Genomic DNA, 25,824 nt, shown 5'->3' on the forward strand with positions numbered 1-25,824 from the left:
ACTGGTGTCATCTCACCTGCAAACCAGGTGATTTCCGACATACAACGGAAATGTTTTTAATTCATTGTGCTATAGGTGGGGGATTTCCCACAGTGCCTGATCAACAACAAAGCCGATTCGCATTACAAAGCATGAGCCATTTGTTGTACCCGGAATCCGTAAAAATGCTCCTTCACAGTACAACATGTATTGCCATAGAGGCCAATCGACAACCAAGCATATCTAAAACTACAAAGGAACAGGACACGAGGTGCAACATTTATACAAAATACATTGTACCCAGGATCTGTAATGGCTCTCCCTTCATAATGCATATTGCGCTAGCAGTAGTCTGACTGCCTAACCAAAGAAAGAAAAGAATCATGGCCTAACCAAAGGGGGAGAAAACATCAACAGAGCAACTTTGGGGTTATCAAGCAGGAACTCAGAAAGAGGAATTAGTTCTAAGAGTCCTGTACTGAACAAATATACCCTTTTCATGCCTTCATGCAGCAGCTGGAATCGCAATAAAGAAACCACCAATTCCTCTCACTATTGATGGAATGCTAGTCACTCATCATGCTTGTCTGTGTTTAATTCATCTGCAGGTCAGTTTCAGTGTGCCCATGGGAGCATGTGTATCGACCAGAAGCAGGTGTGTGATGGCACACCTCAGTGTCAGGACCGCTCAGATGAGCTGGACTGCTTCAAGGCCTCTAAGAGCTGCAGCCATCGCTGTGATGAGAAGACCCGCTGCATCCCACAAAACTTTGTGTGTGATGGAGAAAGAGACTGCCTGGATGGCACTGATGAGGCTAATTGCAGTGAGTTTAAAGTAACATAACATATCTCAGAGATTTTCTTTGTACTTAATGTGACCTGTTGCCTTTTCAAAGTCATTTGACTTTGAGGAGCTAGCTCATCTTGTTCATACAATAGAAACTTTGTAATGTTCAGATGAGGTGAACTGCTGTAGTTTTCTTTGACCATATGGGGGTGCCAAAACTTCATTCTAGATTCTTAGCTCTTTGGACATGCTTTTTGGACCATCAAAGCCACATTTTTAGCCAGCACTAAAACACACTTAACATGTCCACATTCTGCAACTCGGAACCAGCAATGCATGCTCCATAAAGAGAACCAACAATGTCTAAATGTTCTATAAACCGTTCCGCACCCTCTGTCCCTGCGCGTAAACAGCTGAACGCACCTTGCAATGCTGAGCTTTGATTTGACTGACTAATCCAGGTTTAGTCAATGGTTGACATACATGTATGTATGCCATTGTACACGTACTGACACAGGTTCAGTACACTGTGATTGAAATGCCTTTCTATTATTAGAATACAGCTTGTTGGCCCTATTTACATAAAATTGGAACAGCATATCTGAAAGGGGGTACTGCAAACATGCATGATGAACAACACCAGGAAGGATTACAAAAACACTCTGTACTGATTTATGTTGGGATGCACTGATATCAGCCAAACATTGGTATCAGCCAATACTTGCCTAGTTTACTGGAATCATCTTATCAGTAAATAATTTTGGCAGTGGCTAATGTTCATCTGTTATGTCGCATCAATTCTGCACTAGCTAAATGGTATAAGTGAACATAAAATATCTACAAAAATATGAATTGAAAAATAACTGAATCATTTTCATTTCCCGGCCATTGTAGGGTATTTAACAGTAAAACAAAACAACAAACAATTAAAAAATAAATATAGTTATTAGCATTAACTGTTATTGTAAACCTAGGTGTCAGTCACAATCGGTGCATCCCTATAGATTTATGCCTATAGTAGTCTGTATGAAATGTTAATATTGTGGTCGCTGGTTCCAAATCGTTTTGTAAATGAATTCATCCAATATTCATCAGAGTTAATTACAGCAGTCTTTTTTAGAGGGAAAAACTCCTGTCCAGGAACCATTAGTTTTCCGCTCACATTTGATCCCTTCAAGGGAGCCATTCCCCTCATGTATACCTGTTTTAGAGTTTCACGCTGCACTCTTTTTATGCATTTTATGACCTTTTATGTTTTACGTCATTCCTGTATTTTATGTTCACGTAAGTATTTCTTTTTATATTTTCCTTCTTTATTTGTCCCTTATGCTTTTATTTATTATTATCTGCCATTCTAAGATGTAAAGCACGTTGAGTTCTCTTGTCTGTGAAATGCGCTATACAAACTCTCTTGTCTTGCCTCTGTCTGTCACCAACAGGTCTCACTATGCCTGGTCCAACCCCGTCCCCCTGCAGGTTCCCCTCGGTACTGTGTGAGGGCACGTCCCTGTGCATCTCCCAGACCCAGCTGTGTGATGGCAGGAGAGACTGCCCTGATGGAGGCGATGAAAGAGACTGTGTGGATGCATGCTCAGATCCAGGTAAAATACAAACGTGTGCTATATGGATCAGGTCTGTTACAATATAGGGAATGTTTAGAGATTTATTTGCAAGTCATACAAAGCCTCTCTAGAGTCAAACCAGATTAGGTTATTCAGGTGTGAACCCTACGGCCGCATTGTCGGTACTGAAATCTGACATGCATACTCAAATTATTAAATAAATAGTATTTTTCATATGGTCACATCACACTAATCTCTCCCAATTTGGCTTCTGTAGCCCACTTCCTCTGTGAGGACCGACGCAAGTGTATCGAGAGAAAGCTGGTATGTGACGGACGCAACCACTGTCCCGACGGCTCGGACGAGAAGAAGTGTCCAAAGCAACCCTCCTCCTGTGACCGCACGTGTGACGGCGGCACCAGGTGTCTGACCCAGCTGCAGATCTGTGATGGGACACACCACTGCCAGGACGGACAGGATGAGAGGAACTGCTGTGAGTTCGCCTTTGGGAGCATTCTGGTTGTGATTGAGATCAAATGTAAACAATGTAAACAACATACATAAATGTAAACAATGAACAAAGTAGATGCACATAAGTCTGTTGGGTCTCTAAGGAGATGGGTTGATATGTTTGTTGGGTAAGTCTATGTTTGGTCTCTGACTGAAGCGTTGTATGAAAGCAGAAGGGATTATGAGCAGATGTTCATGTAAGAGAAATATGAAGTTATTTTTGCTGACCGGTGATGCCCATTTCCATACTTTGACATGGACATGGTATGCGGGTCATTATGACTGCCAAACAGAACTTATTTTCTCCTGTTATCACCTCTCAAAGCTGGATACAAATCCCGTTGGACCACGGCTTCGCCTCTGAAGTGTCGTTTGGGCTCCAAAGCGTGTCGGGATGGGACCGAGTGCGTTCTGTACAGCCACGTGTGTGATGGAGAGAAGGACTGTCGAGACGGATCGGATGAGGACGGGTGTGACCTCACCTGCAAACCAGGTGAGGAGGTGTTTTAACTTGTCCATACAGGCATGGTGGGTGTTTATGACTTTGGAGAATGGCAGCGGCTGGCATGGAAGCATTACCTGATGAAACTTAACTACTTTTCTTTACTTTGTCTACTTACTTCTATTTTAAGATGAAAAACTATGTTCTAGACTAGAGTCTGCTACATTTAAAAAGTGTGCATATAAGTCATTTTCATCCACAGGTCAGTTTCAGTGTGCCCATGGCAGGATGTGTATTGACCAAAAGCAGGTGTGTGATGGCACACCTCAGTGTCAGGACCGCTCAGATGAGCTGGACTGCTTCAAGGCCACTAAGAGCTGCAGCCATCGCTGTGATAACAAGACCCGCTGCATCCCTGAAGGTTTCTTATGTGATGGAGAAAAAGACTGTACAGATGGTTCTGACGAGGCTAATTGTGGTGAGTCACTGGACCTTTGCAAATGTTTGAGGTGTCATAACCAGCACTGCCCTCCATATTGTGCTTGTACTGAGCAGTGGCTCTTGTTGATATTGTTAGTATTTTTTTTAAAGTAGATATTATAGTGGATATCCTATAGGGAAAGTATACATATTCTTATTTCCATAGTATATCTTTTTGCCTTCCACAATACTTGTCCATACATATATAGTGAGCTGTTTGTTTCATGTGTTTATCTATACAAGGACAGGAACAAAAAACGCCACAGAGTAACACAGACCAAAATATTATTAATGAGGTGCTGACCTCTGATTTTACACCTAGAAATTAGATGTCACACACTCTGGCTCTAAATGTATATATTGGGTAACATTTTGCCTGTAAGACCAGATCCAGAGTGACACACACATATAAATACATATTTTTTTTTTTTTGGTTTCTTTTTTTTTCCTGTCCTTATCTTCCATCCAGTGGTGGAGGCGTGCGGGAGTGATCAGTTCCAGTGTGGTAACGGCCAGTGTGTGGACCAGCCCCTGCGCTGCGACGGCCACGCTGACTGCCGGGACCACTCGGACGAGAAGGGGTGCAGCCAGCCACCCACATGCCCCCCGCAGCTGCGCTGCCCAGGGAGTGATGAGTGCCTGCTGCAGGAGTGGCTCTGTGATGGGGATGAGGACTGCAGCGACGGCTCCGATGAGCGGGTGAGAGAGGGCAGCTGGAGGTGGGAAGAGGGCAGCTGGAGGTGCGCAGAGGGTGGCAGTTGGGTCTAGGTGGCATGGTGGTTGGGTCTAGGTGGTTGGGTCTAGGTGGTTGGGTCTAGGTGGTTGGGTCTAGGTGGTTGGGTCTAGGTGGTTGGGTCTAGGTGGCATGGTGGTTGGGTCTAGGTGGTTGGGTCTAGGTGGTTGGGTCTAGGTGGCATGGTGGTTGGGTCTAGGTTTCATTTACAAGGGCGCTTGAATGTTGATCCTCATTTTGTAAATTGCTTTGGATGAAAACATCTGTTAAATTAATAAATGTTTATGTAACAGCATGATTTGTGGTGCATTTACCCTTTCCATATGCCTCCCTGGGGAATCTTCTAGAACTGTAAGACTTCACTGCTGAAGTGCGGAGAGATGCAGTGGGCATGCTCCTCTAAGGACCAGTGTATCCCCCAGTCCTGGAGGTGCGACGGCACCAACGACTGCCATGACCACAGCGATGAGACTGGATGTGAGTGCTGTTGCATGCCTAATGTGCGGCTTTATTTTGATGGTCATAACTTGATCAACCGGTTAGGGCAGTGGTTTGGGTGCAGTTTTAAATGAGTCATTGTAAATGGCCCTGTACTCAGATTTCCCTGTCTCTTTCGCTGAATTGACATACAATAAGCCTAAAACGACAAAGTTATAACATAAAACATAATTTTATATTTGTTTAATCAAAATCTCATTTTGAACTCATGCAATTAGCTAATCACAGGCTGAAATTAATTGTGCAGCTCACAACTCTGTCCCAGTGGTTTAATGTAGTCATATCTCTATTCATGTCGTCTAACTTGAGTGCTGAGCTTGTAGTGCACTAGGCATGATAACCAAGCCCAAGTAGGCTTACTTCAACGAAGTTGGAATATTGAGCTGAAGCTTGACCTTTTTTTTATTTATTTATTTATTTATTTATTTATTTATTATCACAAATCAAATCACTATCACAGTATCTGTCAGAAAAAATTTTATTAGATATTTCCCCCAAATGATGCAGCCCCATCACTGGCAGTGATTCCATGCAGTGTGTTTGTAAACATGATTGATTGTTATTCTGCGGTGACGTAGGTGGCCAGGTGAAGTGCCTGACTGGGAAGTTCCCGTGCAGAAGTGGCGAGTGTGTGGACCTGGCGCTAGTGTGTAACGGAGCCACTAACTGTCTGGACAGCTCGGACGAAGGCCCAGGGTGTGCCAAAAGCAACTGCACCTCCTCCGGCAGCCCCCGTTGTGACCACACATGCGTCCAAACTCCTCACGGAGCGGTAGGCTGCATGTCTCCCCAAGTCCCCCATGCACCCTTGGCCTATTCATATAAACCCTTTCAAGAGTTCCATTATCAGCATCATAGTTGGGCCCACAAGGCTTCCGTTTTAACATTCCATATGTTATCTTAATGCAGAGGAAGTTGATTGGGAACCAAATAGAATGTTCAAGCATTGTTTTTGTTTTTATTGTTGAAAGGGTCTATAGCTACCTTTTGGGTTTTCAAGCTATAAACAGAGAGCATAGTTTGGCATGTAAGTCAGACATTGATTTCATAGGATGTGCATACAGTTATGACTATTTGAAAAATGTATATGATTCAGTGCAATAATTCAGTCTTTTGTCATTTTGTAGCCATGCAAAAGGATGTACACATTCGTTCTTTTAATTTTGCTGTAAAAGTACTGTTCTGCTAACAGGCCAAAATATCAGTTGGTCTTTAAACTGAGATCTGTTCTCCATGTTGGTGGGCAGAGGTGCATGTGTAAGGCAGGCTTCAGGCTGCAGGCGGACGGGCTGACCTGTAAGGATGTGGACGAGTGTAAGGAGAGTGGCCCGCCTGCATGCTCACACATCTGCCTCAACTCCCGCGGATCCTTCCTCTGCCAGTGCAGCCCTGGCTTCCTGTTGGAGCCTGACGGGAGAACCTGTAAAACACCAGGTGTGTGCGTGTGTTTGTTTGAGAGAGGGGGAGGGAGATTGTTTCTCTTTCTCCAAATTCAATATATTTTCTTTTCGTTCTGTACTAGTGGAAGGTCACATTTCCGCTTTGCTGGAATACTGTTTTTGATCTTTGAGTTTTGAGGTTCTGTAACCAAATATGATGGTTAGCACACCAGTTATATTTCCATATCCAGTGACTCATGTCTACACTATCTGTGTTGGCATGGAGGTTCCCTGAGGCCAATGTAGTTTCCTCTGTAGCCCTTATCAAGTACAATTCGTCTCTTTGTTGTTTTAAGTCCCCAACGTCGTCTTCCAGGCAGCGCTGCATGGAAGGCACTAGGGGTAGGGTTAGGTGCCTTAAAGTCGACGGTGGGGGCTTAAAACAAGCATCGAGTGTAAGCTTGACACGTGCTTCTGTGCTAGTCAACAATCAAAATGCCCCATTTCTGCTGTGGTGAGAAGTGCAGTCGATGGTCATTGCCAGTCAGTTCAAGAAATAGAAATCAAACGATTGATACTGGACCATAGCTTCATTTACAGAGGAGCAAATATGACCGTAATGCAATGATCCTCAGTGCAGCCCTGTGACACAAACAGTGCCTATTTGTCTTGTGAATAGTGCATCCTGTTCATCTATTTGTCACTGCAGAGTTTGAACTCTGCTGTGACAAATGGAGTTTCAGAACTTTTGAAGATGTCACCTCCCTCACTTGCATGTATGGAATGCAAGGTGTGGTGTCCCAAAGGTAAATGACAGACCTAGCAGAAATGACGGTTGAGTTTTTCAAAACAAAATGTTTTCCACCTGAATGGATAAGATTTGAATCTTTCAGTTTCACAGTGGAAGCATGTTTCAGATCATCTGAGGGTAGGAAAGCAACACATGGTAATGAGCGTCAATGCGTTATGGCCACCTTACACCAAACAACTTTGACAAGATTTGGTAAAGAGTCTTGAAAGATTGGAGTCTTTTGAGTAAAGCTTGAATGGGGGCATTTGTTAAAAGACTACAGTCTTTCAAGAATCTTTCCCAATTCTTGTCAAAGTTGTTTGGTGTAAGGAGGCCATTAGTCATTTTCAGAGATTCACATCTTCAACGGCTGCCTTCAGCATATAGAAATATTAATAGATCTGTTCACATCTACAAGAGCATGAGATGACACTGAATGGTGCGTGCCGCAGCTGTGACGACAGATTGGTGCAACACGGGCAACAAGTGCTGATAACACATGGTCCTACGGATAACTTTAGGAACCAAAGTTGTCAAGTACAGAACTGTTCAAGGCAACGTGCCATTGTTTTCTCATGTCAAGTTGTCATGTGATGTTTTTAAACCTCAGGGCTTGTGTTGCCAGTTGACTGAAAGGAAAACAAATAACATGGCTCTGGTTCAGTATGACTTGTGCCATTTGGTCATGTATGAATCAGAAATTAAAATGGATCTGTTTTACCTGTATACCCCACGATAACATGATTTGTCCATCACTTTTACATGCCTGGTTAATCCTCAGATTGAGAAAGTTCCTGATCCATGCAGATGGAAGCTCTAATTAAGTCATTTAGTACATTGTGTGAAAGTATTTATGTATCTATTCACATCCACTGGAGTGTGTGATGGCACTGAATGGTGTTTTAAAAAAACTGCAGGTGGTGCCACACATTGGTACAATACTAGGTGCAAGGGCAGATGACGCATGGCTTACTCTTTAGCTAACTTTAGATATCTGACTGTGTAGGCTGATGGAGAATTGTTCCAGCCAATGTGCCGTTGTTTGTCAGGTTACTTTGGTGTTTATTGCCCCTCAGACCTTCAACTGCCAGTTGAATTACAGGAACATAAAAAACCATGGCTTTGGTTCCCAGGGAGCGTACTAATAACCTATGAATCCGTAACATATGAATCAGAAACAGAAATGGATCTTAGTCTACCAGTATCTTAAAAATGGAGGGTGCTATACATTGGTGGTGGTTAGTGAGGTTCCCCCTTCGCTGTAAAGCACTTTGGGTGTCTTGAAAAGCACTATATAAATGCAGTGTGATATTGTTGTAAAATGCTTTGCCAAGCACTAGTGGTTAGTTTTCAGTGTGAGCGAGTGTCTGACTCGGAGCCTGTGTCCGTACAGATGAGCCCAGTCTGCTGGCCTCTATGCAGTCTGAGCTGGTTCTGCTGGGCCTCAGGAGTGGGGACAAGAAGGTTCTGATGGCGCCGGGCAAGAAGCCCATCTTCTCCGTGGACTATGACTGGTTGGAGCAGCGAGTCTACTGGGTCAGTCTGGACGAGGCCAGCATCAAGTGGGCAGCCCACGAACAAAAGTACTTGGGCACTCTCGTCGCAGGTAAATGGACTTTTTTTTTTTTTTTTTTTTTTTTACCCTCATTTTTGAAAGATTTCTCTACAGTCTTTCCCACTATACACATTTGTGTATGTGTGTGTGCATGCGTGGATGTGTGTGTGTGTGTGTGTGTGCATCTGTAGTTATATTATACAAGTGTGTATAGGGCAATTCCGTGCAAAACTGTCACACCATAATGGCAACTGAATGCCATGGTATTTAGTTGCCGTTATGGACGTAACCGTTTTGTGTGGAATTGCCCTAAAGGTCATAAAGGACAAAGTATTATTTGTTAGCCATTTCACTTTCAGGTTTAGAGCCTCACCTCAGAGCATGGTACAGTGCAGTTGTAAAATGTTGCTGTGGTCTTTGTATATGCAAATATAGCAGTGGTACACTGTCCCTCAGGTGTGAAATCTGACTCCATCGCTCTGGACTGGGTGGGAAGGAACCTGTATTGGGTGGATGGTGTGGCTGGGCAGATTCTGGCCGTCAGACTGAGCCCCACGGTGGTCAAGCCCGAGAACTACACTGTGATCCTGGATGAAGATCTGGAGCAGCCCCGCTCCCTGGCTCTACTGCCTCAGAGGGGGTAAAAACTCAACTTTTTAGGGGGGAGGTGGGGGCTTGTGTATATACTCAACTCCACTCAAGAGGTGTTCTCATCAGTGGAATTGAACGCTTTGCTCGTCTAACATTGATTGTGCTTTAGTCTTTGATCCTGTAATGTGATGTCCATTAGGGCCAGTCTAGAGTCATATAGAGTGAAAAGTTAAAGTAGACTTAGTATTTAGCAGACCTTTTTAACCCAAAGCACCATGGTGGGTGTGGTGGAACAGCAATAACGTCACTGCCTGACAATGCGTCCAAATCCACCACTGAGAGTCCAGGTGACTTTGGGGGAAAAGCATCTGCTAAATACCAATCAACTTTAACTTTAAACTTTATATGACTGGTGCTGGTAGAAGAGATTTGTTAAAGTTGAACAAAAAGTTAAAATTGTAGACAGGCCTCAAGGCTAATGTTTTGTGGTCTCCTCAGGTTGATGTTCTGGTCAGAGATTGGCTCGGAGCCTCAGATCGAGCGGTCTGGCATGGACGGCTCTGACAGGCGTTTGGTGGTGAGCAAGAGCCTCAGCTGGCCGGTCAGTGTCACCATAGACCTGTTGGAGGAGCGAGTCTACTGGACAGACGAGAGGCTCAAATGCATCGGATCTGCCTCACTGACGGGAGAGAACATCAAGGTACGGCAGCACCTTAATGCAACATTTACCAGTGCATCCTGCCAAAATGTTCTCTGACTGGAGAGAACATTATTGCATCATTTATTAAGTATTAAAAACAATTATAGTTATATATTTTAGATATAGGCTTATTTACATAAACAACCCATTTATAACTGTGTACAAGGGGCAGCCGTGGCCTACTGGTTAGGGCTTCGGGCTTGTAACCGAAGGGTTGCCGGTTCGATCCCTGACCAGTAGGAAAAATGTGGGTGGGGGAAGTGGTTGAGCACTGCTCTCCCATGCCCACATCCATGGCTGAAGTGCCCCTGGGCACCTAACCCCTCACTGCTCCCTGAGCAGCGCTGTAGCAAGCAGCTCACTGCTCTAGGTTAGTGTGTGCTTCACCTCACTGTGTGTTCACTGTGTGTGCTGTGTGTGTTTCACAGATAGATAGATAGATAGATGCTTTTATTAATGCTTTACAAATTAGGAAAAAAGCATTTAGTAATAGTTTACAAATGCTTAATAGTGTATAGTTATTATAAAGTGTTACCGATAATTTTTGTATTGCAAAAACTGCCATGTTAAAAGTCCAGGGAGTTCTTATTGACACATACAGATTAAGTTTTTCATGAAGGTTGTTTGAATTATGGGATACATATGAAATACTTCCCAAACTAGACCATCTTGAGTGTAGTTCAGTCTTTTGGTCCCTCATGGCCACCATCCCTCTCCTCAGCTGCTTCAGCTGCCGGAGACGCCCAGTCCCTTCTCGGTGGCTGTGTTTAACGACATGGTCTACTGGTCTGATACCAAGAGAAGAACCATTCAAGGAGCCAGCAAAGTCAATGGCAAGAATCGCAAAGTCATCCTCAAGAGACCCAGCCAACCTTTTGGACTTAAGGTAAGGAGTCTTAAACTTGGTCAGATTACTTGTACGTCTTGATGCCACTGGGCCAAGTACGCACATGATGCTGGTGGCATATGGTCGGATTGTCAGTTCTAATTTATGTGTGTACATATTGTGAGTCACTTTGGACGAAAGGGTCCGCCAAGTGCAATAAACACTACATTATTAGTTAAAAGAACAATAGTTTCAAATAAAGTTGAAAAGCCTCATTTAAACACCAGTAGTTTCAAAAAGTGATGACTGTATTGGTATAATATATCTAGATATAAAAATGGATCATACTGCATGTTCATCTCATTTGTGTTTTTGACTTCACCCCCCCCCCCCCCAGGCCGTCCACCCCCTCCTGCAGGCCGTGACCTCTAACCCCTGTGAGCGTCTGCACTGCTCCCACCTGTGCCTCCTGGCTCCAGGGCCCCAGGCCGTGTGCCACTGCCCAGCAGGGCTGCTCCTGGCTGGGGATGGACTCGCCTGCTCCCCCCCGACTGATTCCTCTTCATCTTTTCTTCTCATGCTGTCTCCCACCACAGTCACTCAGGTGGGTCTTTCTCAAGACGACCTCCTCCCCAACTGAAGGCAAATAACAAAGCAAATGGATGTGTATTAACCCTTTATTTACACTGCATGTAGCAACTGCCATAGCTAAAGTGGTTCAGCAAGGCTTGGTATTGCTGTGATGTACTATTTCCCTAGTGCCCTTTCATGCTTATATTTACTATTATTCTTTCCACATTAATTTAACCCTGTGTATGACATGTGCTGTATAAATAAACTTGCCTTGCCTTGGCTTGCATTTTGTTCCTCTCGGTCTTGTGTAGATTTATCTGCGTGGCTTGCGAGGTGCCAAAGATCTGAAGAAGTGGCCAGAGCATCGGGCCCTGCTTCTGCCCAGGATGAACGAGGCCATGGCGATGGACATGGTGATGAAGGAGCGCCTGCTGTACCTGTCGGACGCGGGCCTGGCCTCCGTGAGCACTCTGAAGCTGAGCGGGTCGTCTCTGACCCAGACCCGGCACCTTCTCCAGCTGCCCGGAGACGTGGTGACCGCGCTGGCCGTGGACTGGGTCACACAGAACCTCTACTGGAGCTCACGGGCCCAACCGGCTGTGCACGTGACCACCGCTGACGGGCGCTATACCACCGAGCTCCTAGTGGCTAGTGGGCACACCATTTCCATCGCCCTCCACCCGCCCACCGGGCGGATGTGCTTCACCGCCACAGGAAGGGCAGGAGGGAGAGGCAAGGACGTTCTGCAGGTGGAGTGTGCCTTCATGGACGGGGCCAACCGCACGGTTCTGTGGGCGGACGCAGCCATTGCCACCTCTCTGACCTTCTCCAACAAGGGCTCACAGCTCTACTGGGCAGATATTGGTGAGATTTCAGTTTGTCATATTTTTCTATGTATCAGTATGTTTTGTATGTGATACTTACTTCCAAACAATCTGCATGGACAAAATTATTACACTTCTATGTATGTAAGTATGTATTGACAAAGCTTGCCAACCTGTTAAGTTTGAAAACCTTTTTTAAGAGCTCTACATACACAGAACTCCCTTTTTACAGTAATGACACTTTTTCTCTGCCACTCAGGTAAAGGAGTGATCGCTTCCATAGGCATTGATGGCTCCAAGTACAGAGAATATAAGACTGGCCCAGACCTCATTGTGTCCTTCACATGCACTGACAATATCCTCCTCTGGGTCACCCTGGACAACGGTATTGCGGTCATTCTTGATTTGCCTAAAAGAGAATGTTATGGTGTTTGGCGTCACACATTTATAAGTCTGTTTAAACAGCACATAGGTTTTCTGTCTGGCCAGCTCATGACCCTCTGACCACATGACATAGTTTTGCTAGAGGAGAATTGGTCTAGTGGTGTCAATACGGAATCTAAAGTCATGTTGGTAATCAGAAATGCGGATACGAGCGCTGATAAACAGGTGTAGCATCTTAAGTGGAAATTGTGTCTAGGAGACTGCATCTTAACTTCCTGCATTTTTGAACAGGGACCTTGTTCTCTCTGCTGAGTTATTGAGCATGCATGTTAGTGACTGTATTGTTCTCTCAGGTATCTTACTGTATGTGTTTGCTCAATGACTTGGCAGTTATTCCTGTGCCACAAACATTTTAGTGTTCTTCTTTTTTGTGTGCATATACATTTATTTTGTTTACAGGTTTTGGTAGATAGTGTGCAACAGTGTGTGCTGTTTAGAACTTTTATACCTGATTTTGCACTTAATGTCTCCGTTTCATCAATGGCCATTATTCTGTAAGGTTAGTGATCTCTAGTGCGCTGGGCCACCTAATCACATGTCATTTAATCACCGACATCTTGAATGCAACATTTTTTTAACCAAACCATGGTGAAACAAAACCTCTGGAGAAGTCACTTGTGACCTTGTTGATCGTTTCTCCACAGATGTGACCAAGATGTGGTACAGCGATGGTTTCCAACCCAAACAGCTGTGGTTTGAGGTGAAGACCAATGTCGTTGAAGTGAAAGCTTACAGCAGGTCCAGTCAAAAAGGTAAAGAGGTCAAGCACTGTAGACTTGTACAGAGGCCTGCTCCCTTTCCCTCCCCCTGTAGGACCTTCCATCTCATCACAAGTTATTTTCCATTTCTACTACTGGCACCTCCCTCTTGAGTGTGTGTGTGTGTGTGTGTGTGTGGTATTTAGCAGATGCTTTTGTCCAAAGCGACTTAGTGACCTCAATAACCATTATATAAACATTTTAATATGAACAGTTTATAGTAAAATCAAAACCATAAAATACCAATGTTATTGATAGACTAAGTATAATTTAACATAATAACAATAACCATAAATACATACAAATATCTACTTTTGTCCCTATCTGAGTAAGGGAAGGTGAATTTAAGTGCATTTTCCAGCACAAGCGCTACTCAAATTATGTGTAAGCAGGTGAGTAGGACTCTTTGTCAGAGAGTGATCGGGCCATGTTGTGAACAGAACAGTCATTCTTTTAGAGATCCTCTTTCAAGCAGCCTTTCAGCAATCCCCATGTGGTCAATTCTTTTTCTCCCTCTTTTCTTTTTTCTTTTCTTCCCCCTTCCCGGATTCTTTTTCAGTCTTGCTCCATGACCCTACCTCTCCTCGGCTCACAAATCTTGTTTAGTAGAAGACTGTCTCATGCACCCTCTCTCCTGTGACCCCAGTCGGTCACCTCTTGGTTTCTAACAAATCTCTCATGCAAAAAACTGGTACCAGGACTTGTTGGTTGACTTGTTGTTGTTGGTTTTTTTTTTTAAATACTGAAAGAAGTGAGAGCAGAGGTGTGGTTGACTTTGGAATGGTAATTTTGTGCCTGAAGCACATGGCCTCTCTCTCTCTCTCTCTCTCTCTCTCTCTCTCTCTCTCTCTCTCTCTCTCTCTCTCTCTCTCTCTCTCTCTCTCTCTCTCTCTCTCTCTCTCTAAGGAGGTAATGCGTGTTCCGTGAAGAACGGTGGCTGTGTTCACCTGTGCCTGGCGCACCCAAGTGGGCGCACCTGTATGTGTTCCCATGACCACCTGACCAATGGTTCAGAGTGCATGCCGCAGCATCGGTGCACGGATGGCAGCAAGGCATGCTGGGACGGAACATGCCTGCCCAGCGCTAAGTTCTGTGACCGGGTGCTGGACTGTCCAGATGGCTCAGATGAGAAAAACTGTGAGTGTTTGAAATGGCATACAGTTGAACACACACACACAGGCTCCATCGCTCACTGACTATTTTATTATATATGTCTAAAAGTAGTGCTATACAACTTCAAACTGCTCTACAGCACCTCTGCTGCGGTTGCCATTTGCTTCATGTAGGTCAGGTGCCCTCAGGCTCCCTGGAGCAGAGCAATGCAGATAACTGCAGTGCTACATTTTACTAATCCTGTCTGTATTCCTGCTTTGACCCATAACAAACATGTAGCCCATTTTACTGATACTATCTGTATTCCTGTTTTAACCCATAACAAACATGTAGCCCATTTTACCTATATCCTATATTCCTGTTCAGGCACACTATGCAAGATCTTCACTTTTACGAAGCCGATTTGATGGGTAAAGGAACTTGTAATAGGCGAATCGTTCACCTAGCATAGCTAGACAGCATAGCGAGTCCCTACCAAGAAAACCAGTCATGCAACTTCCAATAGCGGCGCCCTGCCAAATAAGTATAAGTATATACTCTTTTGAGTCCCGTGAGGGAAATTTGTTCACTGCATTTATCCCAATCCGTGACTTAGTGAAACACACTCAGCACACAGTGAACACGCAGTGAGGTGAAGCACTCGTTAATCCCGGCGCAGTGAGCTGCCTGCAACAACAGTGGCGCTCGGGGAGCAGTGAGGGGTTAAGTGCCTTGCTCAAGGGCACTTCAGCCGTGCCTACTGGTCGGGATTCTAACCGGCAACCCTCCGGTTACAAGTCCGAAGCGCTAACCAGTAGGCCACGGCTGCCCCAAATCTCGTGAGAATAGTGAAACATTACCTTGTCAGAAGATATAGCTCTTTGGAGATGTTTTTTTTGCCTATTGTTATCCTTCACCTCCACAACAAAAGCATTTGCATTGTGAACAGGGAGGATACTGTAAGTCGCGAGAAGTTTGCTATTTACAATAGCAGAGTATAGAATAGCAGAGTAATACATTGCGACTCTAGAAGGAGCTCTACACTTGCCAAAAAAAATGCCTAAACCTGCATAGTATACCTTTAAAACAGGAATATAGGATCAGTAAAATGGGCTACATGTTTGAATGCCAAGCTGTTTTCGGAAGCTTTGTCCTAGAGTGCCAGCAATCTAGACCATTGTTGATTTTTGTACAGCCACAGCATATTCTTTGTTATAGCTATGAACACATACAATGGCTCGTTTGAAATGTGAGACTTTAAGCTCTGTGGGTGCAACCCGTGCATTTCTACACGCCTCTGTTCCTGAGAAATCCCAAGCTAAACAGTGGCAAAATCCCTGTTTTTTTTCTAGAAATGGAGATATTGCGTCTTTTATGAGTCACTATCACCGACATATTCGGCACTCTGGCAAGGGCGTGCCCTCTTGCAAGAGCGACTCGGCCTACCCACTCCGCTAGGCCCGTCTCGTGGTGGAGATGGAACTCCCTCCTCAGCACGGTGTTCAGTCACTCCTTGTAATGTTTTTGACCTGTCGTGGTCAGTCTTGTCTTAGTAGAAAGGTGGACTCATCCAGCGTTGTCTGGCGGAAATGCACCTGCTGCAATATCTTTTTCTTCGACTTTTTCATTTCTCCCTTCAGCACCTGAGAAGTGTTGCCTGCAAAGTTTCTGGGAAGAGATCTAACGTGACCTGCCACCTAGTGATAAACCCACGAAAATAAATGACCTGATTTTGACCTGGCGTGCATGTCACTGATGCTAATCAGTGACTGATTCGAAACAAAGCGGCAACCATCAAAAGCAGAGTTAAGATCAAACTTCCAGATAAAATGTCCAGATCTTGTGTTTTCATGAGTTTTCGATCGTAATATATTTCATTTCCATTCATCACAGAGCTCCCAAAATCACATGTGTTAGAGTGTCTACTTTCGTAATAAAAAAAAATAAAAAAAAGCTAAAAACGTAATATTACGTTTTTGGCACTCAATGAGTTAAAGGCACACTATGCAAGATTTTCACTTTTATGAAGCCAAACATGTAGCCCATTTTACTGATCCTCTCTGTATTCCTGTTTTAACCCTAACAAACATGAAGCCCATTTTACTGATCATATCTGTATTCCTGTTTTAACCCTTAACAAACATGTCGCCCATTTGGGTTAATGTGCGCTTCATTTTCAAATGTGTTCCAGGCCTTTATGACAAGCCTGCAATCCAGCCTACAGTGGGCGTTGAGAAGCCCCGACGGCCTCGTCCACTCGGCAACGCCCACCCCAAGGCCATGGGGATGGGTGACCGGCGTCTGGAGGTGGGCACCTGTGCGGAGGAGCACTGCAGCGGGCACGGCACGTGCGTGAGTCGTGATGGGGAGGTGGCGTGCAAGTGCTCGGCGGGCTACAGCGGAGACTCGTGTCAGGACGCAGGGTCCACTAACGTCGGGGTCATCCTGGCTCTGCTGCTGGTCGTCGCCTGCGTAGTCATCGCCGTCTTGGTCATAAGAAAGAGGTAATGGCACCCTGAAACGTAAGAGCCTCGGTCATCACTCAAGTGGTGTTCTGACCGGTTTGACTGAAGTCATAGACTAGTGATTGTCTTTAACAACAAATGTTTATTCAGGGAAGATTGAACAGAACAACAACAATAAAATAACAAACAACAACAACAAAAAGTACATGATACAAAAGCTAAATAAAAAAAAAAAAAACTCTATCTCTATATCTACATATATATCGGTAGTCATAAAATAAAATAAGTAATGTTATGTAGTAAGCGAATTAACTTTTCAAAAAAATGGCATGCCGTTACCATGCACATACAGTACTGGATTGTGGTGACTTTGTTGTTTTGTACCATTTATGCGGTCATGTGCATCTTTCTGTTATTACTCGCCATAGACGTCAATCTGCGACGACCCCAGAGAAAGCCACACTCATGACCAACATGGAGGGCCGCAACGTCCACATGGAAGGCTTCACCAACAACCTCTACAATGCAGACGAGGTAGTATGTGGTATTTAATACGCTACACAGACAGGGTTGCCAACCTTGGGTGTTTGGTTGGAGTGAGATTTTGTGAAGTCATAGGTTTAGGGAAAAATTTAACGCACACACACTAATTTAAAAAATGTCTGTCCCCTCTCTCTTGCTATGTATAATCCTTGATTTAGGCCCATGTAAAAAAAAACTAATAGAATGGAAAAGTTTCTTCAAAATGTACAATTAATTTATTGATTGCACTTGAAAACAAGTCCAGTGTTTGGAAGGATTGTGGCATGGAAGGATTATGAGCCACTGCGCCCCTGGGCACAGTCATGAAAAGGGCCGCCCTGCCCACCTGAAAAAGGTAGTAGCTCAGCAATTCTAGGGGGGTCCGGGGGCATGCCCCCCCCGGTAGATTTTAAAAAAAGACACAATCCACTGTTGTGAGTTCTAGAGCCATTCAACTTTATCTAACTCTATACTAGCCTATATCATCTAATTTTAATATTATATCTAGCCTGGTAAACCAGACCCTGGAATCTTTCAGATTAAGGGTCTGGCCACGAGTAATGAAAATGGCCCAAATCGAGGGGTGGCACCAAGCATGCATTCGAAACTCTCACTGCACGCAGTTGGATAACGCTACGACCAATCACAACAATTCACGGTGTGACGTATCCAGTTCTTGCAAAGGACTTTTGCCAGTTCTTACAAAGGAATTTTGCAATGTTTTCTAGATGATTCTGGACATCGCAGCACCGTCATCATCAGTGCAGCTCGCCTTTGTCCCGCCTAGACCGATTTGATTGGTCCCTCTCGCTCGAGAGGTAGAAGAAATTTGGATCATTGCTCGTGGCCAGAGTATCTTGCGCGCACAATTCAAATTGTGCTCTCGCGAGAACTCTGGATTTCCAGGGTATATTATATCTAGGCTATATTTAACATTTATTTTCTATTTGGCCTGTTATGAAATTATGCATTGCCCAATTTAAGCACACTTTTTTTAAGACACTTAAATACATGCATGTAATAAAAATTATGGCTACATAGACAAACTCTTAGCCATGAGCTGTATATCCTCTGATTTTAATATTTACAGATATATAGGTATTTAAGTACAGCTTAGTTTTAAGACACTTAAAGCCCAAAGTTGGAGACCATATAGGCCTAGAAATGTGCTACCATTTTACTCTGGAACGGCTTATTGTACAGGGGATTGCATTACACCTTTGTGTTCGGTAAGCTCTGCTGTTTATTCTGGTTTACGGTTTGTCATGTAGTTGAACGAAAAGTTTGTGAGATATTCCACCTATATGAACTGAGATGAGCGCAGAGCTGTAGAGTAATATGATTATTTCTTAAGTTAATTTTATCGCGACCGTTTATCACAGTAAATAGCGGCTATAGCACCGTATAAAAGACGAGCAAAAGTTATTTAATGTGATATCTGTGTGTGATGACTAGGCTAGCCTACTTTGTGTAGTTCAACAGAGAAGAATGGGCGGCCACACTTTGCGTCCGTCTGCCTCATAGGTCTAAATAGCCACGTGTTCTGTGAAGGTGTCGCGGACCGGATTAAAATAGTCAGCGAATCAACAGAAAACTGCGCTGAGAACGTTGTAGGTAGATATTAGACCTACCTGCTGTTGGTCTAAAGCTATGTATGCCTTAAACTCATCTCCTGTTATTTAGAAACAATGCCGTGTTCTAGTCTAGTCATCAACAAAAAATGAACGGATTGCAAAAAAAAAAGAATGAATTTGGCGTGACATTTCTTGCGTGTGCGTGAGAGTGGTGCTGAAAGCGCCAGATGCGTGAGTTGGCAACCCTAGACACAGATTTGAAGTTTCTGTTATTTCAGAGAACTTGCCATGCACTTCCCTCTCTTCCTTCCTCTACCTCCTTCTGCTACCACTTTCTTCTACTACACCTACTGACAAGTATTTATAACGTCTCTACGCTCATCCTCTCTAGTGATGGTACTGATTGATGCAGTAGTAGCTCCTGCCTAAAGGGCTCAACATGCTTCTGCGTCAACTCCACGGCGTAGCTACGCCGGCTCTCCTGCGGCGTCGTAACTGTTTTATGGTTCTGCTTCGGGTTGCCAGAGCCCGTTTACGGAGAGCCAGATCATTCCCTATTAACTCCATTGTACCTGCAATCTGCTGCAGTTCTGCTAGGGGCGATCACGAATAAGTGCAAAAATCTATGGAGCTAGACGGCTAAATGTCTCTTTCACCTGGTTGTCGTTGAAAAATCGAAGATTGGATTGTGGTTTCTGCCAGGCTTGTGCAAAATTCCAGAATTGAATTGAAACTGGCTCTTAAATTCCAATTAAATTCTTGAATTTCACTTGCATTTCAATTGAGGTAGCAAACAGGAAGCAGAATTGCAATTCGAATTGTGCACAACCCTGGTTTCTGCAAGATCAATATGGATTATAGGTCAAAAGTTGAATGAATGAGTACTTACGTCCTTTCGATTTCTTACAGGTTGGGTCGTTGTTGCCCACAACACACTAGCTTTCTGCTAATGAATGACGTCATTGACTCATTTGAAAGGCTTTTTAGAACAAATAAGTGACTAAAAAAATATAATACTCAGCGGTGTGTATTTTCTCTGCCCCCTCTTCCGCATGCAACATTCAAATTTCTAGGCAAAAAATTATATCTCGAGAAAAGTGGATTTGAGGGGTACAGCTCCATAGACCTCCATTCATTCTGCACTTCATGTGCCCTCATGTGGAACCAGAAAAGGAACTGCAACCAGTTCAGAAACCGGAAGTTTCCCGAGAGTGGCAGTGGTTCTCCCCTTATTAGACATTCTCTGGGGTTGCTTTGCGTCGCGGTGCATTTCACCGCCATAACGCTCTGTGTTGCCTGTGTTTGCGTCGCCCACCACCGAAACAAGACTGTAGCTTATGACCGAAACGGTAGCCTACTCGCAGAGAATAAACGTGCTCTGCTACTCAGAATGGCAAACCCCATAGACTGTCGTGCCAAAATATTAATCTTATTTGTTTGGCCTTTTCTTGCTTAGATTTTGTACAAAGTATTGAAAAATAGACACAGTAAACCAGCAAATAAGTCTGAGGTTATTTGTGAGGTTTCTGCCAGCCAGTTTAAGTTATGTTAGCAGGCAAACTTTAACACAACTGCCCACAAAGTACTGCTTGCTGGCGAAGTGCTAATTTCAAAACGTTACTGACGTATAAACACTTTACAAACGGATAACCCAGTCATTGTAACCAAAATATGTCTGAGTTTATTTGCAAAGCTTATGTCCGTGAACTAGCATGTTGCTAATCCCCATAGTAGGCTGCTTGAAACACACAGGATGAGTTGACCAATCACAGTCCTTGTGGTCTGCGTCGCCTCGACGCAAAGTTATAATTTTTTGGAGGTGCGCGTCGAGCCACGGCGGGGGGGTCGGAGAGGGGTTCTCTACAACGCAGAGGGGTCTGCGGGGGTATGCCGTCGATTTGACGCAGAAGCATAAAATAGGCTTAAGGTCTCCTCTGTGATGTATGGTCTTTGGGCCCCTGGAAGGCACTAGGGTAGGGCAAGGGTTAAGCGGGGATCACATGCCAGTGGCAAGCGGCAGGTTTCCTATTGTTCTCTATGGTCCGGCAGCGGAACGGCGGCAACGCTGGCGTAAAGCTAAGCTGAGCGTTGAACTTGGTTCAACTTTCAAAAGCGCAACGCGAGCGTATTCAATTGTCAGTTAAGGCAAACCCTTTGTGTTACCTTAGGAACGAGATGGAACTTATTATGGTCTGTGCGTTGCGTTACGCTTGCTGCTGGCTAATGTCATCCCGCTTTAGGGTTAGGCATGGCAGCGCTGCCTTGAAGGCCACGGTGAGAGTCTATGACTGTCTCAAATCGCGTACTTCTGCACTTACAATACCTAATTTGAGTGCATGAGGGTGTTCACACTGAAAATTCCAACGACACGAAGGGCGCTGCAAGTTCCCGGATGGTGCACTCATAACGGTCAAAAAGCTGAGTGTGCAACGCTGGACACTTTTCGCCCTTAACGGACGCCATCTTGCCCAAATAGCGGAAGGGGAGGGATCGTTTTCAAACTCGTGGTAATCGCGGTTGAGAAAGCTGAAACAGCAGCAGTGGAAAACAGACTTTACGGAGGTACAAGCAAGTTATAACATAAACGGTTCATGTTTCGACAGAGTATGACCATGTCACTGTCGAATTGAGGACGCCAATAAAGTTATATTAAAATGTTTGCGATCGTCATTTCCGTGAAGTGCACGGAGTTAGTGTTTGATATGAGACAATACTATTTTGTTAAAATTTGCGCACTCGGCCAGTAAGCACATAGTGTACTACACGAAAGTGTACTCACGTACGTACACCAATTGAGACAGACTCCAAAAGACCATCAAGCCTCCTCTGCACTGTAGCTTGAAAGTTGTTCCTTTGGAGAAAATAGTCTGCCAAATGAATTCATGTGATGTAAATGAAAATGAGGAGCAGGTTAGGCCCTGTCTGGTGTCTGTTCGTTATGTCTGTATGCAGGGAAGAGATTCTCATTGAATGTCACTAATGCAGGTTCTCATTTTCTTCCCCCCCAACAGGAAGAAGTGACGCCTGCAGACGTCCCATCTTTGTGACGTGTTTTTATAATCTAATGACTAAAATGACTGAATAACAATAAAATGGAACATTAAAAGTAAACTTTTTCTTTTGTTATTGTTTGTTTGCTGTGCACATAATACAGTAATGTACAGTAACGGTATACCCAAAATTTAACTGGACGTTTATGGGTTGAGTTTTTATTCCTTAGCTTTTTTTTTCATAAAAACCTTTTGAACTGTAAATGTGTTGTTCCATACATTTCTGAAGCCAACTTGAAATTTGTATTGAACATTTTTGATAGAAATGTGTATTTGTGCTTTCATTAGTTGGGAAACAGTGAAACGGGAAACATCTGCTGTCTGAAGGGAACTAAACCTGTTGAGCTACTTTGAACACTGGGTTAAAGGAGGGTGTGAGGTGGCCGTCTGGGGAGTTGCTGGCTGCTCAGACTGGCTCAATTTCTCACGGCTGAATTACATTTATTTATTTATCTATCCAAATGCAACTTAGAAAATGAAGAATAATATTGATGGTAATTTTGATACCACAGATAAAGAGACCCAGTCAGACCAATACATGCAAACATACAAAAATCAGGAACAGAGTTTTATTTACAATGATGCACATCAAGGGAGAGACAGCATGACTGCATGTCCTCCCAGGCTGACGGGAGATGGCGTTGGTCATCCCATCTCACATAGACTTCACTGAATCAGACTCTGATTAGAGGCAACCTGGCAATCCGGAGCAGATAGCTACTGACGCAGCCATGCAGAACAGTGAAACACTGCAAAGTCATAATATTCCTGCTTATCTCTAAATAGTCACACACAGATATACACAGGGACAGTACAGATATCACAGTCATTGCATAGAATCTTACTTTTAGTGTCAAGGTGATCCACTAATGAGAAATGCAGAACATTAAACCACATATTGGAATATTGGGCATAATGCAGAACATTAAACCACATATTGGAATATTGGACATAATGTTCTATTCCACTTTCTCAACATTCAAGCTGCAATGCAGAGGAGATCTTAGATGGTTATGGTTATTGTATTTAGCAGACACTTTTATCAAAAGTGACATACAAATAACAAGGCCTACAAGTTAAATTTAACATTAAACAATTGAAAAAGACCTGTGGTAATTTCCCTAATCCCACCCCCTTTCCCACTTGCTTCCTACCACTCTATAATGTCCAATGTAATGTCCATAATGTGCAATGCAATTTTGCCATTTAACCCCAAGCAGAGGTGAGATTGGCCATTTCTTTTCTTTATGCTGGTGAGCAAGTTATCTTCCAGATAGATGGATACTTTATTGATCCCTAGGGGAAATTCAAGGTCACAGTAGCATACAGACAACATACACACACACACACATTCACTAACAGCAGAAAAAGTTATTAGAAGTATAAAATATAAAAAAACACAACTAAGCAATAAGGACTGTAGAAGATAAAGAATATACTAAAATACAAATTATACTAAATAAAACTTAATCTAAATCAATTCTAAAAAACAGTATCCACATAGTGGGTGATTAATCAATCAGGTGTGCTTGCAATGACTGAAGCAGGGACTGAGCCTGTGGTCCTCTGCGTAAGGTAAGGTGCTCTTTGTGAATGAGTGTCATGGTGATGGTGCAAATGAGTAAGTCATACAGTGCAAGAATAAAGTCAATATAGTTATTTATACATAGATATATAAAGAAAGGTATACGTGTGGTCACAGTTCGGCTGTGGCATGGTGGGAGGGGTTGTGCATATGTACTAATAAAGCTTGCAAACAGTGAGGCAAAAGACAATGGTAAAGTGGCTAGTGGACAGACAGTTCAAGACCTCGAGGTGGTGAAGAGGCAGACAGACTATGCGGAGAAGTCTATTTCTCCTCTTCCCTTAAGTGATGCATTGAACAGTTCAATGGCCCTGGGGATGAATGACTTCCTCAGTCTGTCTGTTGTGCAAGGCAGTGAGCAAAGTCTCCAGCTGATCAGGCTCTTCTGCTTAACAATAGTGCTGTGGAGTGAATGACACTCATTGTCCAAGATGTTGATCAGTTTGTTCAGGGTCCTTTTGTCAGATATTGAAGTGATGCACTCCAGTTCAGCTCCCACTAGAGCCAGCTTTCCTTACCAGCCTGTCAAGTCGCCCCGCATCCTTCTTTGTGCTTCCTCCCCAACATACCACTGCATAGAAGAGGACGCTGGCAACAACAGACTGGTAGAACATCCTGAGGAGCTTGCTGCACACATTGAAGGAGCGCAGCCTCCTCAGGAAGTACAGCCTGCTCTGCCCTTTCTTGTAGAGTGTGTCAGTGTTGGCTGACCAGTCCAGTTTATTGTCCAAGTGGAGACCCAGGTACTTGTAGGTGCTTACCACCTCGACATTGACCCCATCAATGGAGACTGGTAGCAGAGTGGGCTTAGACCTGCAGAAATCCACCACCATCTCCTTGGTCTTTGAAGTGTTGAGTTGGAGATGATTGAGTTTGCACCATTGCACAAAGTCCTCCACCAGGCTCCTATACTCCTCCTCCCCGTTCCTGATACACCCCACAATTGCAGTATCATCAGAAAACTTCTGCATGTGGCATGACTCAGTGTTGTAGCAGAAGTCAGATGTGTACAAGGTGAACAGGACTGGAGAGAGCACAGTTCCCTGTGGCGCTCCGGTGCTGCTGATCACAGTGTCAGAGAGACAGTTCTTCAGTCTGACGAACTGTGGTCGCTCCGTCAGGTAATCTGTGATCCAGGTTACCAGGTGAGCGTCCACACCCATCTGCAAGAGCTGGTCTCCCAGTCTGAGGGGTTGGATGGTGTTAAAAGCACTTGAGAAATCAAAACATGATTCTCACAGCACTTTTCCCCTTGTCCAGGTAAGAATGTGTCCTGTGTAGAAAATAAGTGATGGCATCGTCCACGCCCACTTTCTCCTGGTATGCAAACTGTAATGGGTCTAGTGCATGGTGTACCTGGGGTTTGAGCATACCTAAGACGAGTCGCTCCATTGTCTTCATCACATGTGATGTTAGAGCGACAGGTCTGTAGTCCTTAAGCTCACTAGGATGTGGCTTTTTAGGGAGAGGGGTGAGATGTCTTGATGATGTCTTCCACTGTGTTGGAACTTGTCCAAGGCGTAGACTTAGATTGAAGATGTGCTTCAGTGGCTCCCCCAGCTCAGCAGCACAGGCCTTGAGTAGCCTTGGACACAGTCTGTCAGGCCCCGCTGCCTTTCTCGTGTTTAGTTTCTTTAGTTTAGCGCTCACTTGTTTTCCTATGATGATGGGGGGTGTAAGGGGAGGGGAGGGGGAGGGGTGCATCTGGGATCTGTGTGTCTGATTGCTGTTGACTGAGGTCGTTGTCGCCTCATTGTTCGTGATCGCCGTGTGGGGGAGGGGAGCAATATCCAGTGATGGTGGGGGTACGATAGCCTGTGATGGTGGAGGTGAGTGTTGCACTGGTATTGAGGGGGTGTGGGGGTGGGGGCTTGGGGATGACCACCTCCTTGATGTCCCTGTCAAGGCTGCCAGAGTCGTGGACGCCTCAGCAGGCACAGGCAAGGAGGCGTCAGGCGGGGGTAGGGCGTGAGGTGGTGATGGCAGAGGCGCACCTTGTCAACAGGCAAACCAAGCAACTGCTTGGAGCCCCGAGCCGTTAGGGGGCCCCCGACCTGGTCTCAGCGCGTTTGCCGGTGGGACAAGCGAGATTTTGCGTGCTCCTG

At 44.4% G+C, this 25,824-nt stretch overlaps 1 protein-coding gene across 1 annotated transcript in view; it reads left to right on the plus strand.

Moving 5' to 3' along the window:
• Positions 1-22,195, plus strand: part of lrp13b (low-density lipoprotein receptor related-protein 13 b) — a 35,090-nt gene extending 12,895 nt beyond the window's left edge. Inside the window, exons 21-40 of the mRNA XM_076302458.1 lie at positions 588-803; positions 2,329-2,343; positions 3,164-3,331; positions 3,543-3,758; positions 4,230-4,459; positions 4,841-4,970; positions 5,570-5,763; positions 6,239-6,425; positions 8,554-8,766; positions 9,172-9,355; positions 9,805-10,006; positions 10,728-10,892; positions 11,230-11,436; positions 11,717-12,269; positions 12,489-12,614; positions 13,318-13,425; positions 14,338-14,568; positions 16,715-17,027; positions 17,417-17,522; positions 22,096-22,195. Coding sequence (XP_076158573.1) covers positions 588-803; positions 2,329-2,343; positions 3,164-3,331; positions 3,543-3,758; positions 4,230-4,459; positions 4,841-4,970; positions 5,570-5,763; positions 6,239-6,425; positions 8,554-8,766; positions 9,172-9,355; positions 9,805-10,006; positions 10,728-10,892; positions 11,230-11,436; positions 11,717-12,269; positions 12,489-12,614; positions 13,318-13,425; positions 14,338-14,568; positions 16,715-17,027; positions 17,417-17,522; positions 22,096-22,131 — 3,800 coding nt within the window. The 3' untranslated portion in view covers positions 22,132-22,195. The remainder of the gene's footprint in view (positions 1-587; positions 804-2,328; positions 2,344-3,163; positions 3,332-3,542; positions 3,759-4,229; positions 4,460-4,840; positions 4,971-5,569; positions 5,764-6,238; positions 6,426-8,553; positions 8,767-9,171; positions 9,356-9,804; positions 10,007-10,727; positions 10,893-11,229; positions 11,437-11,716; positions 12,270-12,488; positions 12,615-13,317; positions 13,426-14,337; positions 14,569-16,714; positions 17,028-17,416; positions 17,523-22,095) is intronic.
• The last annotated feature ends 3,629 nt before the right edge of the window (positions 22,196-25,824 follow it).

The sequence above is a fragment of the Alosa pseudoharengus genome, unplaced genomic scaffold, assembly GCF_046254945.1.
Source record: "Alosa pseudoharengus isolate Yale_2024_CS ecotype anadromous, Long Island Sound unplaced genomic scaffold, YU_APseudo_1.1 YU_APseudo_1.1_scf_24, whole genome shotgun sequence".
Taxonomy (NCBI): Eukaryota; Metazoa; Chordata; class Actinopteri; order Clupeiformes; family Clupeidae; genus Alosa; species Alosa pseudoharengus.